Source organism: Chaetomium tenue (assembly GCF_020726465.1).
Source record: "Chaetomium tenue strain MPI-SDFR-AT-0079 chromosome Unknown F5144scaffold_2, whole genome shotgun sequence".
In the NCBI taxonomy this organism is placed as follows: domain Eukaryota; kingdom Fungi; phylum Ascomycota; class Sordariomycetes; order Sordariales; family Chaetomiaceae; genus Chaetomium; species Chaetomium tenue.
Genome location: NW_027117330.1, coordinates 1,124,877 through 1,142,143, shown reverse-complemented (window position 1 = coordinate 1,142,143; position 17,267 = coordinate 1,124,877). Strand labels below are relative to the sequence as shown.

At 56.4% G+C, this 17,267-nt stretch overlaps 7 protein-coding genes across 7 annotated transcripts; 3 read left to right on the top strand and 4 right to left on the bottom strand.

The window, feature by feature from the left end:
* Positions 1-2,881: 2,881 nt before the first annotated feature.
* F5144DRAFT_95529 (uncharacterized protein) lies at positions 2,882-3,923 on the bottom strand. Its single transcript, XM_066793597.1, has one exon. It carries the CDS (start codon positions 3,585-3,587, stop codon positions 2,970-2,972), a length of 618 nt encoding a protein of 205 aa, XP_066646038.1. The 5' UTR covers positions 3,588-3,923; the 3' UTR covers positions 2,882-2,969.
* F5144DRAFT_95991 (uncharacterized protein) lies at positions 3,556-7,045 on the bottom strand. The gene is made up of 2 exons (XM_066793599.1): positions 5,888-7,045; positions 3,556-5,822 (listed from the first exon to the last, which is right to left on the bottom strand). Exons 1-2 carry the CDS (start codon positions 6,816-6,818, stop codon positions 3,733-3,735), a joined length of 3,021 nt encoding a protein of 1,006 aa, XP_066646037.1. The 5' UTR covers positions 6,819-7,045; the 3' UTR covers positions 3,556-3,732.
* A 605-nt stretch (positions 7,046-7,650) lies between these two features.
* F5144DRAFT_544664 (uncharacterized protein) lies at positions 7,651-9,337 on the top strand (the record flags this gene model as incomplete). Its single annotated transcript, XM_066787312.1, has 3 exons — positions 7,651-7,881; positions 7,936-8,061; positions 8,126-9,337. The coding sequence occupies 3 exons, from the start codon at positions 7,651-7,653 to the stop codon at positions 9,335-9,337; spliced, it is 1,569 nt and encodes a 522-aa protein (XP_066646036.1).
* Positions 9,338-9,520: 183 nt separating this feature from the next.
* On the bottom strand, positions 9,521-10,628 carry F5144DRAFT_618254 (Mss4-like protein; the record flags this gene model as incomplete). Its single annotated transcript, XM_066791912.1, has 2 exons — positions 10,039-10,628; positions 9,521-9,936 (listed from the first exon to the last, which is right to left on the bottom strand). Exons 1-2 carry the CDS (start codon positions 10,262-10,264, stop codon positions 9,521-9,523), a joined length of 642 nt encoding a protein of 213 aa, XP_066646035.1. The 5' UTR covers positions 10,265-10,628.
* F5144DRAFT_526042 (uncharacterized protein) lies at positions 10,607-12,973 on the top strand. Its single transcript, XM_066786820.1, has 2 exons — positions 10,607-11,182; positions 11,235-12,973. Exons 1-2 carry the CDS (start codon positions 11,065-11,067, stop codon positions 12,782-12,784), a joined length of 1,668 nt encoding a protein of 555 aa, XP_066646034.1. The 5' UTR covers positions 10,607-11,064; the 3' UTR covers positions 12,785-12,973.
* Positions 12,974-13,241: 268 nt separating this feature from the next.
* On the bottom strand, positions 13,242-13,641 carry F5144DRAFT_599170 (uncharacterized protein; the record flags this gene model as incomplete). The annotated part of the gene is made up of 2 exons (XM_066790990.1): positions 13,242-13,400; positions 13,507-13,641. 2 exons carry the CDS (start codon positions 13,639-13,641, stop codon positions 13,242-13,244), a joined length of 294 nt encoding a protein of 97 aa, XP_066646033.1.
* A 1,179-nt stretch (positions 13,642-14,820) lies between these two features.
* F5144DRAFT_599169 (uncharacterized protein) lies at positions 14,821-16,279 on the top strand (the record flags this gene model as incomplete). The annotated part of the gene is made up of 4 exons (XM_066790989.1): positions 14,821-14,857; positions 14,960-15,063; positions 15,151-16,157; positions 16,216-16,279. The coding sequence occupies 4 exons, from the start codon at positions 14,821-14,823 to the stop codon at positions 16,277-16,279; spliced, it is 1,212 nt and encodes a 403-aa protein (XP_066646032.1).
* Positions 16,280-17,267: the final 988 nt, after the last annotated feature.

Below are 17,267 nucleotides of genomic sequence, written 5' to 3'. Positions count from 1 at the left end.
AGGTCAGCGTGGGTTCCGCATGTTTCCAACACTCAAAACTGCTGTCCACCATCCCAGTTTTGCGGGGAGCGGGAAGCCCGAAGTGACATCTTCCATCTCCACAGCTCGATGGCGTCAAAAGTTCAGTTGAACTGCCGCACACCTAGCACACCCAGCCGGGACACCGAAGGCTTCGACCAACAACAGAACTAGGCCCATGGTTCCACATACCTTGTTGCTGAGATTTCTCAGTGACACTTTCTGTTGCTGTCTTTGTGGGTTGGGTTGGAATGCGATGACTTCGTCTGATGTTCAAGTTGTCTACACAGTTCGGACGCGCTCCAGCTGGCTCTGGTCTCGTATTTATATCTGGAACGTCTTTTGCAAGATTACCCCCAAGGTAATCCGTCCGAACATCCCGACACATCAGGATCGGGCGGTGAGGTGTGTCTGTGGGACCAAGAGATTGAGAGGTAGTCACAAGACCAACCTCAATTTTCACCACCCACGCCGCAGGCGTGCGGTGTTCCAAAAGCTGGCGTGGCGGCCGCGGAAACCAGCCGGGCTTGCGCGCCTGTACTCCATCCTTGCCAAACGGGTAAATATCTGCTAGCTATAATGTGGTGTTTTTTACATTGGTACTCCTCTTGCTTAACTCAACTGGGGAAGTGGAGCGCGACAATTGACAAGGCGGTAGGGCGATCAGTCAATCTCCGCCTCGCGCTTTCAAGGGAGCTTGCATCTCCGAGAGAAACAGAGATTTCGTTGTGGGTTTTTTGCTTTGGCTGATCAGCAACCACGACACCAGATCCCTGATCTGACCCTGTCTCGGGCCGCCATGGTTGGGTCTGCCCATGTTCGAGGTTCCAAAGGCAAAATCCACGCATGCAGACATGGCTGTCTCTCGGAGAATCCATGGTGTTCTGGCGGGGGAGCTCTGGGTCAAACTCGAGTGACCGAGAGATGGATGTGCCAAGGTTAAGCGGGGTCCCCTGTCAGCCCATCCTGCCCCGCAGCCGGCGCATGGGGTTGCAGTGCAGAAGCCTCGCCCGTTAGCTTGGCGAAAGAAATCCGATAGATGCACCGCGTGGGGGGTCCAGAATCTCGCAATTCCCATCCTTCCCTCTCACCGGTGCCTTCTCTCTGTAACACGGACCAACGGGAACGCTCTCTTTGCTGTTTCCCCCCATCGAGACCATCGGAGCGGTGAGCTGCTGTGTGTGCTGTCTGAATCCCTGCATGCACTCGAGACGCGTCCCTTTCGACAATTGCATTAGTGGCAAAAGCAGGTGGCATTCCGAAGGCTGCCGCGGCTCGTTCTGCGGCTCACCGAGCTCCCCTAAACACGTCGCATTCTACAATGGTGTTGCAGGTGCGAAGTACTTCGTAGCTAGGTGTTTAGTGTTCAGCGACGCGACGACTTGGCCTGCCGTGACGGGTTGAGGTTAGATTCTGCGCATACTCCCTACCTACTTAGGTAACTTTCAATCAATCATTACACAGGTTGAATGTTACAACCTCAATGGACTGGATTGGGGAGCCGGCCAAGTCACCGACCACCGAGTCACGCCCAAGGACGAGCCAACTATGTTCTGACTACGAAGTATGCCAATGCCAATGTCCATGCCAATGACAATGCCAATTGCAGCACAGAGATCTCACCAGCGATAAACCAGCCATCGGGTTGATGCGCTCCCCCACAATATGTCGGTATCATGGGTTGATTCCCTGGTCGGTACGTACCTCGAGGTCTCCAGGCCTCCCTGCACGTCAGCGGCAGGAAGAAAAAGTTTGGTGGTCATGTGGCCACCTGAACAGCCTGGTTCCCGAATCCCGGGTGCAGTTGACTCGGAAATCAGGGGCAGTGCCAGGGAGCTCTGGAACAGTCTCCATATATGCAAGACCAGGGTGGCAAGCTTCGACCGCGGGACTTGTCCGGCACGCATGCGCGCGACTGCAACCCATGGGCGCATCCTGCATCTGTATCAAAATCCCCAATCGCTTCGGACAAGACGCCGATCCCTTTGCCGCTCATCGGAGCAACACCGCAAAGTCACAAGTGGTGGCGAAGAACACCAGCAGTGACTTCGGAGAGGACAGATAACCGCTCTCCATGCTGTCCAACCACCTTGTCAAAGTTGCCAACGATGCGAGACGGCGTCGGACACCCCGCTCCTCCCACGCAACTCTTGGTCACCTGCTCCACCAATCCTCCTATCTTGAGGGTTTTGTTTGACTCGTTTCAACTGGAAATTTCTATTCCCTCCACCGCTCTGAATGGATCACCATTGAGCCGGAGATAGTATCCTTGACGAAAGCCCACCCCAACCCACTCCAATGTCGAACAAATCATCAACTCCCAGACAGGCAATGGGGGACATCCCCAATCCCTTCCCCCCACGGAGCCGCTCCTCGCTCCCGTTCCCTCATCCCGTGTCGCCCCGTGTCAACCCGTGTCAACAAGCTCGGTGGCTCGCCAGCAGTATCCTTGTTGAACTTCCAGAAGGCTGGCTGACCCACTCTCCGTCGAGGGGAGTGGGTCGTAGATGTTCGGAACCAGAGTATTTTCACATCCCCCGGCGGATGAGGATCAGACTTGACGCCGGGAGCTGAGAAAATAAGGGGGATGAACTCCCCCCTCGAACAGCTTACCTTTGCTCTCCTAAACTCCTGGAACTCTCCATTTCTGTTGTGGCATATTCACCTCGTCAAAAAGAGTTCAAGTGCAGGCAAGCAGCGGATCATCCGATGATCTCGACCCCAAACACAAAAAATGCCAAGGAACGGGCCACAGATCCAAGCGAGCCGCCACACCTTGTCCCAGCCCGCCGGTAACACCAATCGTGAAGCCCTGCTCCCCAGATCTCACGATGGCCTCAATTTTCGCCACCCGGGATCGACCGCACAAAAAACCACCCCCTGACCCCCCCAGCGAAAAAAGCTTGGACCACAGCATAATGTTTTCCCGCCTGCGCCCGCAGCATGCAGCCCTACGCGAGGTGCCGCAAATTTCCCACTTCACGATGTCTCTTGTTTCCCTCCCGTCCCGCTTTCCGCCACGCGTCGCCGGCCATGGGTGGCCCCGCTGCTGCGCCAGCCAGGCCAGCCCAGGCCAGTCCGCTCGACGTTAGATCGTCGGGTCCAGCCGGCTCGCCCCGATCAATTGCTCGGGTTCGGGAATTGGATCGAGCCCCAGACGGAATAACGGTCAATGGGGTCGTCCTCCAAGGTAGGTATCGTGACGTGCGTGACCCGTAAAACCTAAAATGCTGCCGCTGCCCTGTCCCCTGTCGTGTGGTGTAGAGTCCCAGAAAACCAATTCCCGATCGATTGTGCCCCGTGTGTCTGTCTTCCCGACACCCACACACAAAAAGTTCCCCAGGACTTGCGCAGCCCGACAAAACATTGTTACCGACCCATAGCTGCTGGCAACACTTAGTCATGAACGAACCACAATTTGGAACAATGATCATCAATTCCATACAGAGCGTACTTTGCCCCTTCCCTCCCCGCCGATCCCGATAAACTCCAGGCAAAGGAAGGGTATTACTTGTACATACATACCAATGACAAAACAGGACCGACACAACGGCCACCATAACTCCCATCCTCCTCCACCAAGCACCCACACATCACGCCACACACATCCCTCCCACTTCTCCCCCGTTCCGTTGCAGCTCATCCGTCAATGGAATCCACCGAGAGCGCTCCACGTCAAAAAATTAACGGGAACGGCGAGTGGTAGGCGCCAATCTAATCGTGAAAAGCGAACCCAGCCCGCTCCTTCTCCAGCAGCTGAAACAAGCTGGTCACATACGGCGCCAGCACACGGTTCTCCGTGAAGACCTCCCACAGGCGTGGCATGACCGGCCGGAACAAGCGCTCATTCCAACCCCCATCCTCACCGCCCGGACCCTCATCACCACCACCACCACCACCACCACCATCACCACCATCCGCCCCCCCCTCCTTCACCCTCTTAACCAACTGCTCCTCCGCCACCGTCTTAACCACATTCCTCGCAATATTGCGCAGGATCAGCGCCGCCGACAGCGGGATGCCCGCGGCCTGGGGCGGGGCGTTGGCGTTGCGCTCGTCGCGCACCGACGCCGTGTCCTCGTAGGTCAGCGTGATGGTCTTTTGGGGGCGCACAACGCGCGCCTTGCTGTTATTACTACCGCCGCTAGCGGAGGAGGTGGAGCCGCGTTTGGAGGGGGAGCCGTTGACGCTGGTGCCGTTGCCGTTGCCGTTGCCGTGCGAGCTGGAGGGGAGCTCGGCTTGTTGTTGTGCAGCGGCGGCGGCGGCGCGGTCGGCTTCTTCGGCTTTGAGGTGGGTTTTGAGGTGGGCCATGAACTGGGCGAGGTGGAGTTGGGTTGGTTTGTGGTATTTGGTGCAGCCGTCCCAGGTGCAGAGGTAGGTTGCTTCGCGGTTTTGGTATTTGCCGTCTTCTCCCGGGGTTTCGTTGAGGTGGTCGGTGAGGATATGCTCCCACATCTTTTCGGTGCTGATGTTCCAGGTTCCGCATTTGATGTGCTGGCCCGGCGCGCGCTGCCATTGGCATTGGAAGTAGCCGCGGCCGTCGGTGGTTACGGGGAAGACCCGGGGGCGGATGCCACGCATAATGAACTTCTGCGACTCCCCGTTGGCCTCCCGAATGACCTGCGCGCCGGCGTTCGAGTATACCGTGCTGATGTGTCTAATAAACTCAGGCGCATTGATCATGGTACGACCCATCCTCTTAATAGATTCGAGGAATGACGCATTGTACGCTTGCCAGATGGCAATCTGCGTGATTTGAGCTTCCGGGTCCTCCTCGAAGAAGCAGCGAAGCCATGCAAAGCAGCGCTCGGGCTCTTCCATAGCGAGAAGCCGCTCTTGGAGGTCTCTAGGAATCGGAACGACCTGCTCCGCGGCGGGTTCGTAGACAAGGCACGCCTCGCTGACGACAATGTCTCGTTGGTAGCGCTTGGCGCCGTGCGAAAGCAGCCGGACAAGGTGTACCACAAGGTGCTCGACCTTAGTCCCCTCTAGCATCACGTCCAGGTTAGGGACAACGGCCGTGTACTGGTACAAAAAGTCCAGACAGGCATCCACAAGTTCATCGTCGTTGAGCATCAGCCAGTCCATAAGGCATTGTAGGGTACTAGCCGGGACGTCCCCTAGTTTATTTGTCTCGGTTGGGTGGTTCATGGCGATGCGGCTAATAGCGCGGAGCGCGGTGAGAATGATGCCGCGATCCGACGACTGAAGTTGCATGAGGAGCGTTTGATAAAGCGGGTCCTCGGAGTCGAGGATGAGATATGGGGTAATTTGTTCCGCAATGTCGAGAGCGGAATGCTTGAGTTCCACGGCCACGTCCATCGCCGGAAGATGGAGCAGGATGCAGAGAAGATCCTTCACAGGCGGGTAGTCGGCGATAAACCAGGCGTTTTCGGGCAGCATGACCATGTTCCGAATGGTCAGGACAGCCTCAGTGACCAGCATCAGCTGGTCTGTGAACTCGGCTGGTTGGAAATTGTCTTGCACGTCCTTGGGCTTGAGCTGGGCAATCCTCTCGAGGATGTCAGCTGTGCCATTAAGACCGTCAAGCTCACCGATCTCGCCGTCGTCAAAATCGGGGTCGTTGGAGATGGCCCACTCGACTTCATAGAACATGTTCCCAACGCCAAGGGCAAATTCAGTCAAGCCTTCTGCTAACCCACTGAACTGCGAGAATTTGTATTTATCACCGCGTTCGTAAGATATCTTAACGAGATGATTCAGCCCAAAGGCCTGCTCTGCTTGGATACTGGAACGAAGGGCCAAGAGGCACCTTTCGTAGATGTTTGGCCCATCGAGAGTCCCTATTCTATGTTAGAACGACCAAGTACAAACAAAGAGTGGCAGTACATGATTCCGGATGACTTACCCGGGGGGATAGACGCCCGAACGAGAGCCCCTGGGTTGGGCGTAGGAACCGTGGGCTGCCGCAAGAGCCGCTGTTTCCTTGCGAACAAGTCAGGGTTGCTCGCGGGGGTGTCGACGATACGCAGAGGCACCTGGGTCGAGGGCTGCGGTTGATAGCTTTGCACGAGCGGGTTGCTCATGTCGGGTCCCGGAGGATTGTAAACGACAGAGGGCGCGCCGCGGCCCGGGTGGGGGTGGTTCTGATGCATCGCGATGGGAGCGCCGCCGTGGGACTGCGAATTTTGGTGGGGTTGAGATTGGGGCTGCGCAGGGGCGCCGGACGCGCCAGATTGTTGGCCCGAAGCGTGCCGGGTCTGCCGCGATGAGTTTGTGTCAGGGTGGAATATGACCCTCGGGGCTGGTGCTTCTCTCAGGCCACGCGAGGCCCGGCCGGAGGCGGGCGTTTCTTCGGCGCGCCGTTCCCTACTCGGCGTTCCATCTTCAGTCGATCCTTCTCTCTCTGTCTTCGCTCGAGCCTGGAATGTCTCCAGCGTGCGAGTGAGCAGTGACCCTCCCTTGGCTGTAGTAAACTCGAGGATCTCGGGCGGGGGAGGCTCCTTGTTGTGGACAGTTTTGATTTCATATGCGGCCAGGTTCTTGTAAAAGATTTGTTTCAAAGTATAGGCATCTGCTGGGGCATTATGCCGCATCAGACCCAGGCCCTCGCACATTTTCCGCCACATAAGCTTCTCGTCGGACACCTTGTCGTAACCGCCATGCTCGATGATGAAGTTGAAGAGCTTGAGTAGGTCGACTGTGAAGTTGCCCATCTTAGGCTCTGGGTCAAAATTCGTGCCGCGCTTCTCATGGAATACGCGCAATTCCTCGATGAACTTCTCATATTCCGGGGTTCGATCGACCGAGTGCTCGACTGTCGCCTTGGTGGGTGCCATTTTGGCGCATTGAGCGCAGCACGGCGCTGGGGATTATTTGGCTAAACCGTGAAACCAAAAATGCAGAAAGATGATGTGAGGCCGGGTTCGCGGTGTTTCCTCGCAAGACGCGCCGGGATGAAATGGACCGAGGGTGCACCGGTTGCGAATTGGCGATGCGACGCGAAACTGCGATTGGCGTTTGCGGGAGGTTTTTGGCTCCGATCTGCTGGCGAGTGTTAAGCTTGTGGGCCTTGTAGCCTAGCGTAGTGCACGGACCACTTTCGTGAGTGATGGGGGGCCCCTGGGAGTGACCAACCTCCATGTCAACCCAGCAACCCCTTAAGGACGACTCCCTTATTAAGTATTAAGCTGAGTGATGAGCATTCCTTACACCTCATACCAAGATTTAGTTTACTGGAAGGCAACATAGGGCTTGACACCAATTTTGATTACCTTGTTACTTTAGACAGCATATATTTAGATTCCAAGGCTGAATATCCAACAACCAGCTCAATAATGTACTCTTCTCCATTAACCGGGTCTGTGAGCGAGTCTAGCTTTCTATTTGAAGTAACATGAGTCGATAACCCAGTCACACAATTAAAAGTTTTCGTTTCTCTAGTTGCAAATATTACGGTTACAATACAAGGATGAGTATTAGGGAGGTGGCTCTGGGTGGTTCCTTCCCAAAACAGTCGTATATTGGTCACTTTGGCACTTGCACTGGTGACCATGATTGACATTCTTGTTACCTATTCTTGTTTCATGGCCATTTTGCAATTTTACGCCCAACAACTTGATCAAGTCGTCCCCACTACACACACTCCAATGGCCGGGAAAGCGTGTAACAATGCCATTCCCCCGGTCACAGAACACCTCAACTACGCGGCGACCAATCCTGAGGTTCGACTTGACGAGCATCAGCATTGATGGAAAACCAAACGCATACAAGAAGCCACAGCTAGTGCTCAAGCCGCAGCTCGAGCTTGCCCCCCGCAGGCCCTACACTGGATCACGGCCACGGGTGCCGGTTTGGCGCTACTTTTTGATGGTACATGTGAAAGACAAAGCCGATGAATTAGTTCGTTGCCAGTTTTGTTTGAGGACCTAGGAGTATGCTGAAACCTCTCCGTAGGTGAAGTTGGATCTGGACGCATTTAAACCGACTCCAGCGGATGGCGATGCAGCTGTTCACTATTCCATCGCTTGTTGTTTCTCGGAACACTCCCTCCTCTTCCAGTACCCAAAAAACAAAGAGAATGTGAGTACGGTTGTTATCTATTAAAACCTTAGAGAGACCATCACCAGCTCATCCGGTCTGTTAGGTACCCGCAACGCTTGGTATCACTGTACAAAACGCCGCCGATTTTGAGACGATCCTACAAGAATTTAACAGTCTAGGTATCCGCATGGATGAAGAGGAAGGTAGCCAAGGGCACGGGTTAATGTCTGGACCAACTATCTTCGGATCATGGGCGCCGCTGGGCCAGACCCTAGGACCAATTCACGGACCATCCGGCCACCTAGGAACGTTTGAGAGCACAGGTCCTCGTTTGACTACCGGGGCAATCTCACAAGCCCAATATTCGTCGTATCCGGAAAGACATCTCTATGGGTACCTTCAACGACCTCCTAGCCAGCCATCAGGGCCGCCCGCAGACCTCCAAACAGGCCCGCGCCCTTGGTCACCGGCGTCTGTACCATCCCGACCAGCGACAACACTCGGTGTACCTGGAATTTTGGGCGAAGGCATCTACAAACTCAGCAAGGTTGGGCCTGTTTTTTCCAGCGGGCCGAGGGGAAGACGGACTACCACGCCCCTCGAGCGCCAAGGCCATGGGCTGTACACAGTCTCTAAGCACTTTGACAAGACTCTCAACAAAGCGGATATTCTCCATGCGACAAGGGGAAGGTATTTGGGACGAGGATTGTCTTCGAGCTTTCCAGGCGAATTGTCCCCCCGCCAGGCTCGATCACCCAGTTTGGGTGACCCGAGGACCGAAGATCAGGGTAAACCCAGGCAAGCGGAACAAATGTGGCAAAGTCCGGGTAGGATGTCGAGTGTTCTAAACCGTGTTCCGGTCAATACCCAACACCAACCAGGACTCAGACGGCTACGAACGACGAATCACGTTCTGGGCACAAACCCGTCTGCCGGTTTCAACGGCAACCAAGGAAACCCCCTTCTCTTCAACGTCCCTGAGGATAAAACCAGACATTGGTATTCTCAACCAGAGCCAGCATCAAAAGGCACTGACGATTCCTTCCTCTTCAGTTCAAGTCCGACACTTTTCGAGCGGCCAACCGAGGATGAAACAAAAGACGACTGGCTGATACGAGCCTCGCAGATTCAGCATCAAGGGCTGTGCGAAGCAAGCAAGATATGGGACGAATTTATGGACAGAGCGAGCAGGGAAGTGGCAGCAGCGGAACCATCGAGGGATTTGTCGGATGTGTTGTCGAAATTTGAAGATGAATTTACACGGCGCTGGGAAGAGGTTGTGGCTGCTACGGCGCAAAATATGAGACGCATCTGAGAATTGAGATGGAAGTCATGTTGCTTGGTATCAGATATGCTTGCGTTTCCCATGATAAAACCGGCATCGAGGTTTATGTTATGTAAACCCAGCAGAGTTGAATCGTAACGGCGCCCTGGCATCTTCAAAATACATTTCACTCATCCAAGTGAAATCCTTCCTCATTCACCCCCTCCCAAGCTCCTACACCTTACTCTCCCCCTTCCCCTCCGCCCCCGCCTCCTTCCCATCCCCAGCACCAGCAGCCCCCTCCCCCTCCTCCCTAAACGTTAACGACACACTATTCACACAATGCCGCTCATCCGTCGGGGTATCATACCCCTCCCCCTTAAAGACATGCCCGAGGTGGCCACCGCAGTTGGCGCACACGATCTCGGTGCGCGCCATGCCCAGCGAGCGGTCCTCGTGCCGCACCACCGCGCCGGGCACGCTGTCGAAGTAGGCCGGCCACCCGCAACCCGAAGCGAACTTGTGCCGCGCCTCGTACAGCGCCGCCCCGCACCCCGCGCACCCGTAGGTGCCGGCGCTGGGGGCGTGCTTGTCGTAGAGGCCGGTGGAGGGCCGTTCGGTGCCTTTTTCGCGGAGGATGCGGAATTGTTCTGTTTTTTTTGGTATGGGGGGTTAGGGATTTGGTTGGGGTTTGGGGTTGGTGTTGTGAGGGATGATGAAGTGGGGGGCTAGGGAGAAAGTTATTTGCTCACCTGGACTCAAGACGGCGCGCCACTCCTCTGGAGTTCGCTGGTCTGGGTATGATGTCATGGTGTTTTTGGAGGATGGGGTCGAGGTTCCGAATAGAGCGCTGAAAAAGGGAATGGTCATTGATTTTAGAGGAGTGGTGTTTCTAAGCCGGGGAGTAGTAGCCCAGAGGATAGGAGGTCGGATTGGGTTGGAGAAGGTGAGTAAGATACGGAAGAATCGCGAGCGCATGGAGGGTGAGCTGTGTTTGAGACGGTGCGGAGAAGTTGGGGTTTTTATGTCCTGGCTAAGATGGAATCAAGTTGAGGCAATGCATGAAATAGAGCGGAACGAGAAGTGACAAATCATGGGTATTGCGGCTAGTGAGGCGGGGTGGGTTGAGGAATTTGAGGTTTGGAATCAATGTCCTAAATGCAGTCACAGAAAGTGGCGGAGTTGAGCATCACCCGCTCGAATTCTTGCCCGAGGTTTCGATGATAGTCAACAGCAACAACTTAATGCCCCATCATTCGATGGTATTTGACACGCTGCTTCTACCTAGTTAAGTGTGAATTCAAGCTGGAATAACAGTATCCACAAAATGCTTCATACTACCTACTCACTCATTTACATACGGCATCCATGTTACATCACACATTCGAGACCTCCGTTACCTCGATTCAAGCACACGGATATTGAGAATGGCTCCCAAGCTCGAAAAGGGAGTGCCCAACAATTAATTACCTCCTGCCGCCTGATTCCTCAAACTAAAAGCCATCTGTTTCTGCTTCATTGGAGCGGGCTGCACTTACATATACTACTATCCGAGTTATGCACCAAGCATATCCATTCATCTGGGACTCTGGCTCGGTTAGACAATTCCCCACCGCCACCCCGTTTCGAGTCGCACTGTCCCGCACCTTTATCTGTGAACCCAACCTCCGTTAACTTCTATTGTCCTGAACTCGAAATCGAGTCCCGAGTACCGCCAGCCTCCCGTCCCATCCACATAGCCACCCACAACACCACCACCAATCAATCAGAAAATCCTCATGTCTCGACGGCCCCCGAACCCCGCTGCAGAGCGGGCAGCGCAAAACCAGGCTACGATCAAGAATCTCCTGAAGTTAGAGCCTAACAAAGTGTGCGCCGACTGCAAGCGCAATAAACGTGGGTTTATCCTACGGCACGCCTAGAAGCACGCTGACAATCTTCGTACTAGACCCGAGATGGGCGAGTTGGAACCTCGGTGTGTTCGTGTGCATCCGCTGCTCGGGCATTCACCGCGGAATGGGCACTCACATCAGCCGAGTCAAGTCGGTCGACCTAGACGCATGGACCGACGAGCAACTACAGAGCATCCTTAACTGGGGCAATGCGCGCGCAAACAAGTACTGGGAGGCAAAGCTGGCGGCTAACCACGTCCCGTCCGAAGCCAAGATCGAGAACTTTATCCGCACCAAGTACGAGCTGAAGAGATGGGCGATGGAAGGACCGATCCCAGATCCCGCGACACTCGACGCAGATGGTGATGACGACGTACCACTGAGCGTTGTTAAGGAGAAGCAAAACGTGGAACGCCGGGAATCCGTCCGCAAAGCATCCGTCGGCCGGGCAGCAGCCCCTCAAGCCGATCTTATCGGAGGGGATCAGATTTCGGCCCCTGTACCACCACCGTTGAGGGCCAGCAGTACTGGGCCGACGGCCATGCAAGTGCCTCCAAAATCCGGGCCCGCCCCGCCCAAGGCGACTAATACAAAGGACTCACTGCTTGGGCTTGATTTCTTGGGTGGGCAGGCAGCCGCGCCGCCGCGGCCAGCCAGCACCACCGGCACACCTAGCAGCGGCCACTCACGCCCGGATCTTAAACAGTCTATCCTCTCACTTTACGCGACCGCCCCGCGGCCCCAACCTCAGCAACCCGCGCAACATGTCTCCCATGCTTCGTCGGGCTCGTTGAGCGGAATGTCCTCCCCTACCGGCATGAGCCAGGTGCAGAACCCAGCGGGCGGGCTCCATGACGCATTTAGCAGTTTAAGCTTTGCTAGCGCGCCGTCTCCCAAACCAGCCCAAAACGATGCCTTCTCCGGCCTCGGGTCCTTCGGATCTCCCCGCCCTGCTCCTCAATCGAGCGGCTCTGCCTTCTCAGCGCTCAGTGGCGGTAGTTTCTTCGACTCTAAGCCGGCGGCCGCTTCGCACCAGCCGAAACAATCAGCTGGTAGCACTTCAGGCTGGGGTTCTGTTGCCTCGCCTGCGGCAGCGTCCAAACCCGCCCCAGCGCCCGCTTCCTCTGCACTAGGCGATTTATTTGACTTCTCGGCATCTTCCCCGTCCGCACCAGTCGCCCAGCCTGCGCTCGCCCCGACTACGACGACAACCGCTTCCTCAGTTTTCAACTTGTCCGCCGCGCCGCCGAAGCCTAGCCCTCCCGCCACGACGTCTACTACTGCTTCAAACCCCCTTGGTTCTTTGGACGGAGGCGGCTGGGGGGGTTCGGACGTTTGGGGCGGCAATGCGTGGGCTTCAGCCGAAGCACCCAAGGGTTCTCCTGAGCCGCCAAAGCCGTCTGCACCTGCGGCATCGAACGACATGGGATGGGCGTCACTCGCTAGCCAGCCTATCGTTCCCGGTTCATCGGGAGGGTTTGCGCCCAAGGTGGCGGCAGACGAAGAATTTGGTGGGTGGACTAGCAGCACGACGTCAACTACAAACAATAAACCGGCGGCCGGGTTTGGAGGAGGCGAGGACCTGTTCTCGAATGTGTGGAAGTGAGGCTACAAAGTGCCCGTAATAGGGGTGAGGTAGCGGTATCCGAACAAAAGGATATCTTGCCTGGTGTTTTGGCCCACATGTACATGAAGCGCATAGCGAGGACGAAGGAAAACGGGAGGCCGGCTTTGCGTTGCGTTGCGGAAGACTGGCTTCATGAGCTAGAATACATCATTTATGACATACCATGAAATGTAGATATCGTATTATTCAATGCCATCGAGCGAATCCAGCCGATGACAACCCACACCCAACGCCCTGCTATGCCCAGGTCCACAACGGGACCAAATCATAATACATGTCCAAATACATTCCCATGCACCGCGCTGCGCTGCGTAACTGGCCGATCCAGTCCCTCGACCTTCATCCAAACCATCCACCAAGCCCCGCCCAGCACCCCCTTCGCTACGCTGCCTCGTGTGAAGCCAAAAAAAAGCCAACCGACGGTTCAGGCGCCCGCCTAGAAAAACAGCCTCCAAATATAATACAACACCAACACCACGCCAATAATAATTCCCGACAATTTAAACACCGCCACCTTGTTCCCCGACGCCGCCATGCGTCCCAGCCGGCTCGCGGAGCCCTTGATCTGTGTCGTCATCGACGAGAATGTCTCGCTCTGCACGCCGCGTTAGCCAATCTACTTCTTTCTCCTCTCCTTCTTGTATCCTTTTTTTTCCCTTTGTATTTAGGTGGTGAGCGGGGGGGGCGGGGGACAAACGCACAGTCGATTCGATCACCTCCTGCGAGCGCGCCGAGTCGTAGATGTCGATGGTCACGCCGCGCAGGGCCGAGACCTTGGCTGAGAGCTCGTCTAGGCGGGCGTTGTTCTGGCGCTCGCGCTCGAAGGCTTCTGACATTTTGGCGGCGGTGGGGGGGTGTGGTGGTGTTGCTGAGGGGGTTGGGTCTTTTTTTTCCCTCCGCTTGGCTGGATCGGTTGGTTTGCGCAGAAGGGCTTGGTTGTACGGCCTTTGGTTGGGGCTTAGTCGGGTGGTGATTGCGCGTAGTTGGTGACTTTGGAGGCTACGATCGGTTCGTTCGGTTGGGGTTTGGTTGGTCGCGGCCGGCGGTGTTCTGGGGGAAGGTGTTTCAGATTTGGTTCTGATTCGCGGGTGGATTATGAGAGGGTGTAAGAAGCGAAGCGCGGCGATATGAAGATGCTGGGCTTGTTGTAGCAGCAGCTGGCGTGATTGGGAGTTCCGTTTGCTGAAAGGTTGGGTATAACTGCTTTTTGTCGGGACGGAGTCGTCTGCGACTCCGAGGCCGCGAAAGGGGTTGGCGGCGCTGGTCCAGCCAGCCGCGTGCCAGCCAGAGCCGGCTTGGCAATGATACTGCTCAGCCACAATGTGGCGACGCCTGGCCTTGACGTCAGCCCGTGGCTGGAGGACTTGGGGATGTGGGGTTGGAGTCCTCCCGTCCATCTCCGACTTACTGTGTAAGGGAATGCATCTTCAACTCAACTCAACTTGGATGATCGGTGCAGTATCGAGAGCGCAAGTTAGTATACTACCCCAGCCTTCAGTTAAGTCCAAATGTGCCAATTCAATCAGTGAGACAAGAGTATGAATTCCATTTTCCGATTCCTTCCCTCCAAGTTTTCGCAACTGTAATGTTTCCATTGGCGCCTTGTGACTTGCTGCTGCGGGGAACCTCCCGCCTCTCGGACTGCCTGCCATGCGACCCTCACAGCCGCCACTACGACGCGCGGCGCAGCCTTCTTTTTTTCTTTATCACACTGAAGGCCGCCGCTTCCCGATGTAATAGACTTGTCGGCGACAACATCGATCTTCGTGCGCCCCGGTTTTACTAGCCAAGCCGGTTAACGGATCTGTTGAAAGCCAAGCGCAACCGCGAATAACTCGGACCCGGCCTGCGAACCCCACATTCTTCCTGATCCTTCTATGCTGCCTCCAGCTGTCCACTCTGAACCACCACGCGACTTGCCGACCCTGATAAACGTCCAGCACACTTTCCACCCAGGACTTCTTCAGGAGTTTATTTTATACATCTTCGACAGCGCACCTGCCCACCCAGCAGCCATGGGTATCAACAACCCTCTTCCGTCGTCTATGGCGTGTAAGTTGCTCCCGGCCGTTCCGCGCTAACCGGTTTGCGCGATAGACACATTCGTGTCCATGGTGGTCGCTCGTCGCTCTGGTTTGCTGACACTGAAGATAGCGGAATGCAAAAAGTGCGGCAAGATCCTAACCTCCTTCATTGACCCGCGACAAGCCTTCAGCCCCGATAAAGTCATTCCACCATCCGTCCTCGCTGGTGCCAAGGTAAGGAAGGGCCGCCTTCTCCCCTCCCCCACCTTTCCTCCTGCGCGCATCACGCCTCCCCTTACACTAACGCTGTCTTCTATCTAGGGCCTCGCAATTCTCACAGTATTTAAAGCGGGCTTCCTCGGGTCGGCCCGTTTCGGCAGTGGGCTGGTGGTGGCGCGGCTACCGGATGGGTCATGGAGCGCGCCGACGGCCATCATGACGGGTGGCGCGGGCTTCGGCGGGCAAATCGGGTTCGAGCTGACCGACTTCGTCTTCATCCTCAATGATGCGAGCGCCGTCAAGACCTTCTCGCAGTCGGGGTCGCTCACACTCGGCGGCAACGTGTCCCTCGCCGCGGGGCCGGTCGGTCGCAACGCCGAAGCCGCTGGCGCCGCCTCCCTGCGCAGCGTCGCCGGCATCTTCAGCTACTCCAAAACCAAGGGCCTCTTCGCGGGCGTGTCTCTCGAGGGTTCCGCTATCATCGAGCGCAAAGAGGCCAACGCGAAGCTGTACGGGCGCCCGATCTCGGCGAAGGAGCTGCTGTCCGGCAGCGAGCGCCCACCGCCCGCGGCGGCGCCGCTGCTGAGCATCCTCAACTCGCGCGCCTTCCGCGGCATGGGCCCCGCGGCGGCGGACGAGAGCATGTACAACGACATCCCCGTGTACGACGACAACCGGGACAACGTGGTGTGGGGGAACAACACCGGGCCCGGGTACCGGGAGGGCGAGCAGCGGGACGGCGGGTACGGCGGCGCGGCGAACGGGCAGAGTCACGACGAGTTCGGGCGGCCGAAGCGCTCGTCGACGTGGCAGGACGATGTCTACGACCAGCAGCCGAGGGCGTTCGGCCAGGGGTCGAGATCCAATACCTTTCACGATAGCTACGGTGCCGGGGCCGGGGCGGGGGTCAACGATGCGGCGGAGAAGAAGGTGGGCCCCGGCCGGCCGGCGGCACCGAAGCCGAATTACGCCAGCAAAGAGGCGTTGTTGAAGAAGAACGAGGCGGTCGCGCTGTTCACGTTCGAGGCGGACCAGCCGGGCGATCTGGCGTTTAAGAAGGGGGATGTCATTACCGTGCTGAAGAAGACGGAGAGTGACAACGACTGGTGGTATGTCTACTTTTCTGGAGGTGGCATTGAAATGGTTTACGCTAACTTCCGACGACAGGACGGGCATGATTGGGACGAGGCACGGGATATTCCCCAGCAACTACGTGAAGATGAAGGAGTGATAGGCGGTGGCCACATTGCCAACACATCTGGCGACGAGAGGGCCGTGAGGACAGAAGATGGCATTTAGCTGCTGGAGGAAAGGTGAAGAGAGACTAAGATACTGCTTAGAGGAGCCCCAGAGGCATGGCACATCGTCCCGTTTGGGCGGCGAGAATGGTTTTGGACGACGAGATGGTTTCTGTCCTGGGTTTGCGTTGGATGTTTCCCCCATTCCCTGTATGGCGTTGGGCGAGACAAGGAGTTTTCTTTAGCTTTTACCAAGGGCCATTCGAGTTTTATTTGCTGTAGCTGGGCGAAGTAGGTCATGTTGAGCGTTCCGTAGTTCCAAAGGCGATGTCGGAGCAGGGGATCTCACCGTTTCCGTGCCGTATAGCAGCAGCCTGAATCCTGCTTGGTTCATACTACGAGTGTGTGTCATCCAAAAGTTCTCAGGGATCTGGAGCCGGCCGATCTCCTGCAGGTTCAGTTATGTCGGGGTGTGGTTGATCAGTGGCACGGTAGTTTTGCCGCCTGCCCCTCGGGCCGTCCCGTACACGGCCGACGACATGGCGGCACGGTTGACGTTGATTAATTTACACCTGGACGCGGGAATTTTAGACTCTTTATCCATTCATTCATTCACTATTGCTGGCAGGCAGAACAGCACGGAAACGTCCCCTAGAAATATTGCAAGGCACGCCGCATCTCACCTCATCGTCACCTCACAATCATCATCACATCACGGCGAAAACAGCGCTACAAATCGAGGGTAAATGACGAATCTATTCCATCCACCCTCAAATTCCATACACCACCTCTACCCTACAATATCACGCGGGCGGGGTATCCGGCGGCGTCGGCAGCAGGCACTGCTCGCACCAACCGGTGCTGTACCCGGCGAAGGTGCTGGTCCAGAGCCGGCGGTCGCAGTTCCGGCCCTGGAGTGCGGCCGTGGAGCAGCGGGTGACCCCGTGGCTGTGATAGCAGCCGCAGCCGCAATACAGCAAG

Bases quoted from the DNA above. Each gene is read 5' to 3' on its own strand.
- F5144DRAFT_95529 (XM_066793597.1), bottom strand. From the start codon at position 3,587: ATGGGAGTTATGGTGGCCGTTGTGTCGGTCCTGTTTTGTCATTGGTAT.
- F5144DRAFT_95991 (XM_066793599.1), bottom strand. From the start codon at position 6,818: ATGGCACCCACCAAGGCGACAGTCGAGCACTCGGTCGATCGAACCCCG. The intron at 5,823-5,887 runs GTAAGTCATCCG...AACATAGAATAG, and splicing joins TCGGGCGTCTATCCCCCCGG to GGACTCTCGATGGGCCAAAC.
- F5144DRAFT_526042 (XM_066786820.1), top strand. From the start codon at position 11,065: ATGTCTCGACGGCCCCCGAACCCCGCTGCAGAGCGGGCAGCGCAAAAC. The intron at 11,183-11,234 runs GTGGGTTTATCC...TCTTCGTACTAG, and splicing joins CGACTGCAAGCGCAATAAAC to ACCCGAGATGGGCGAGTTGG.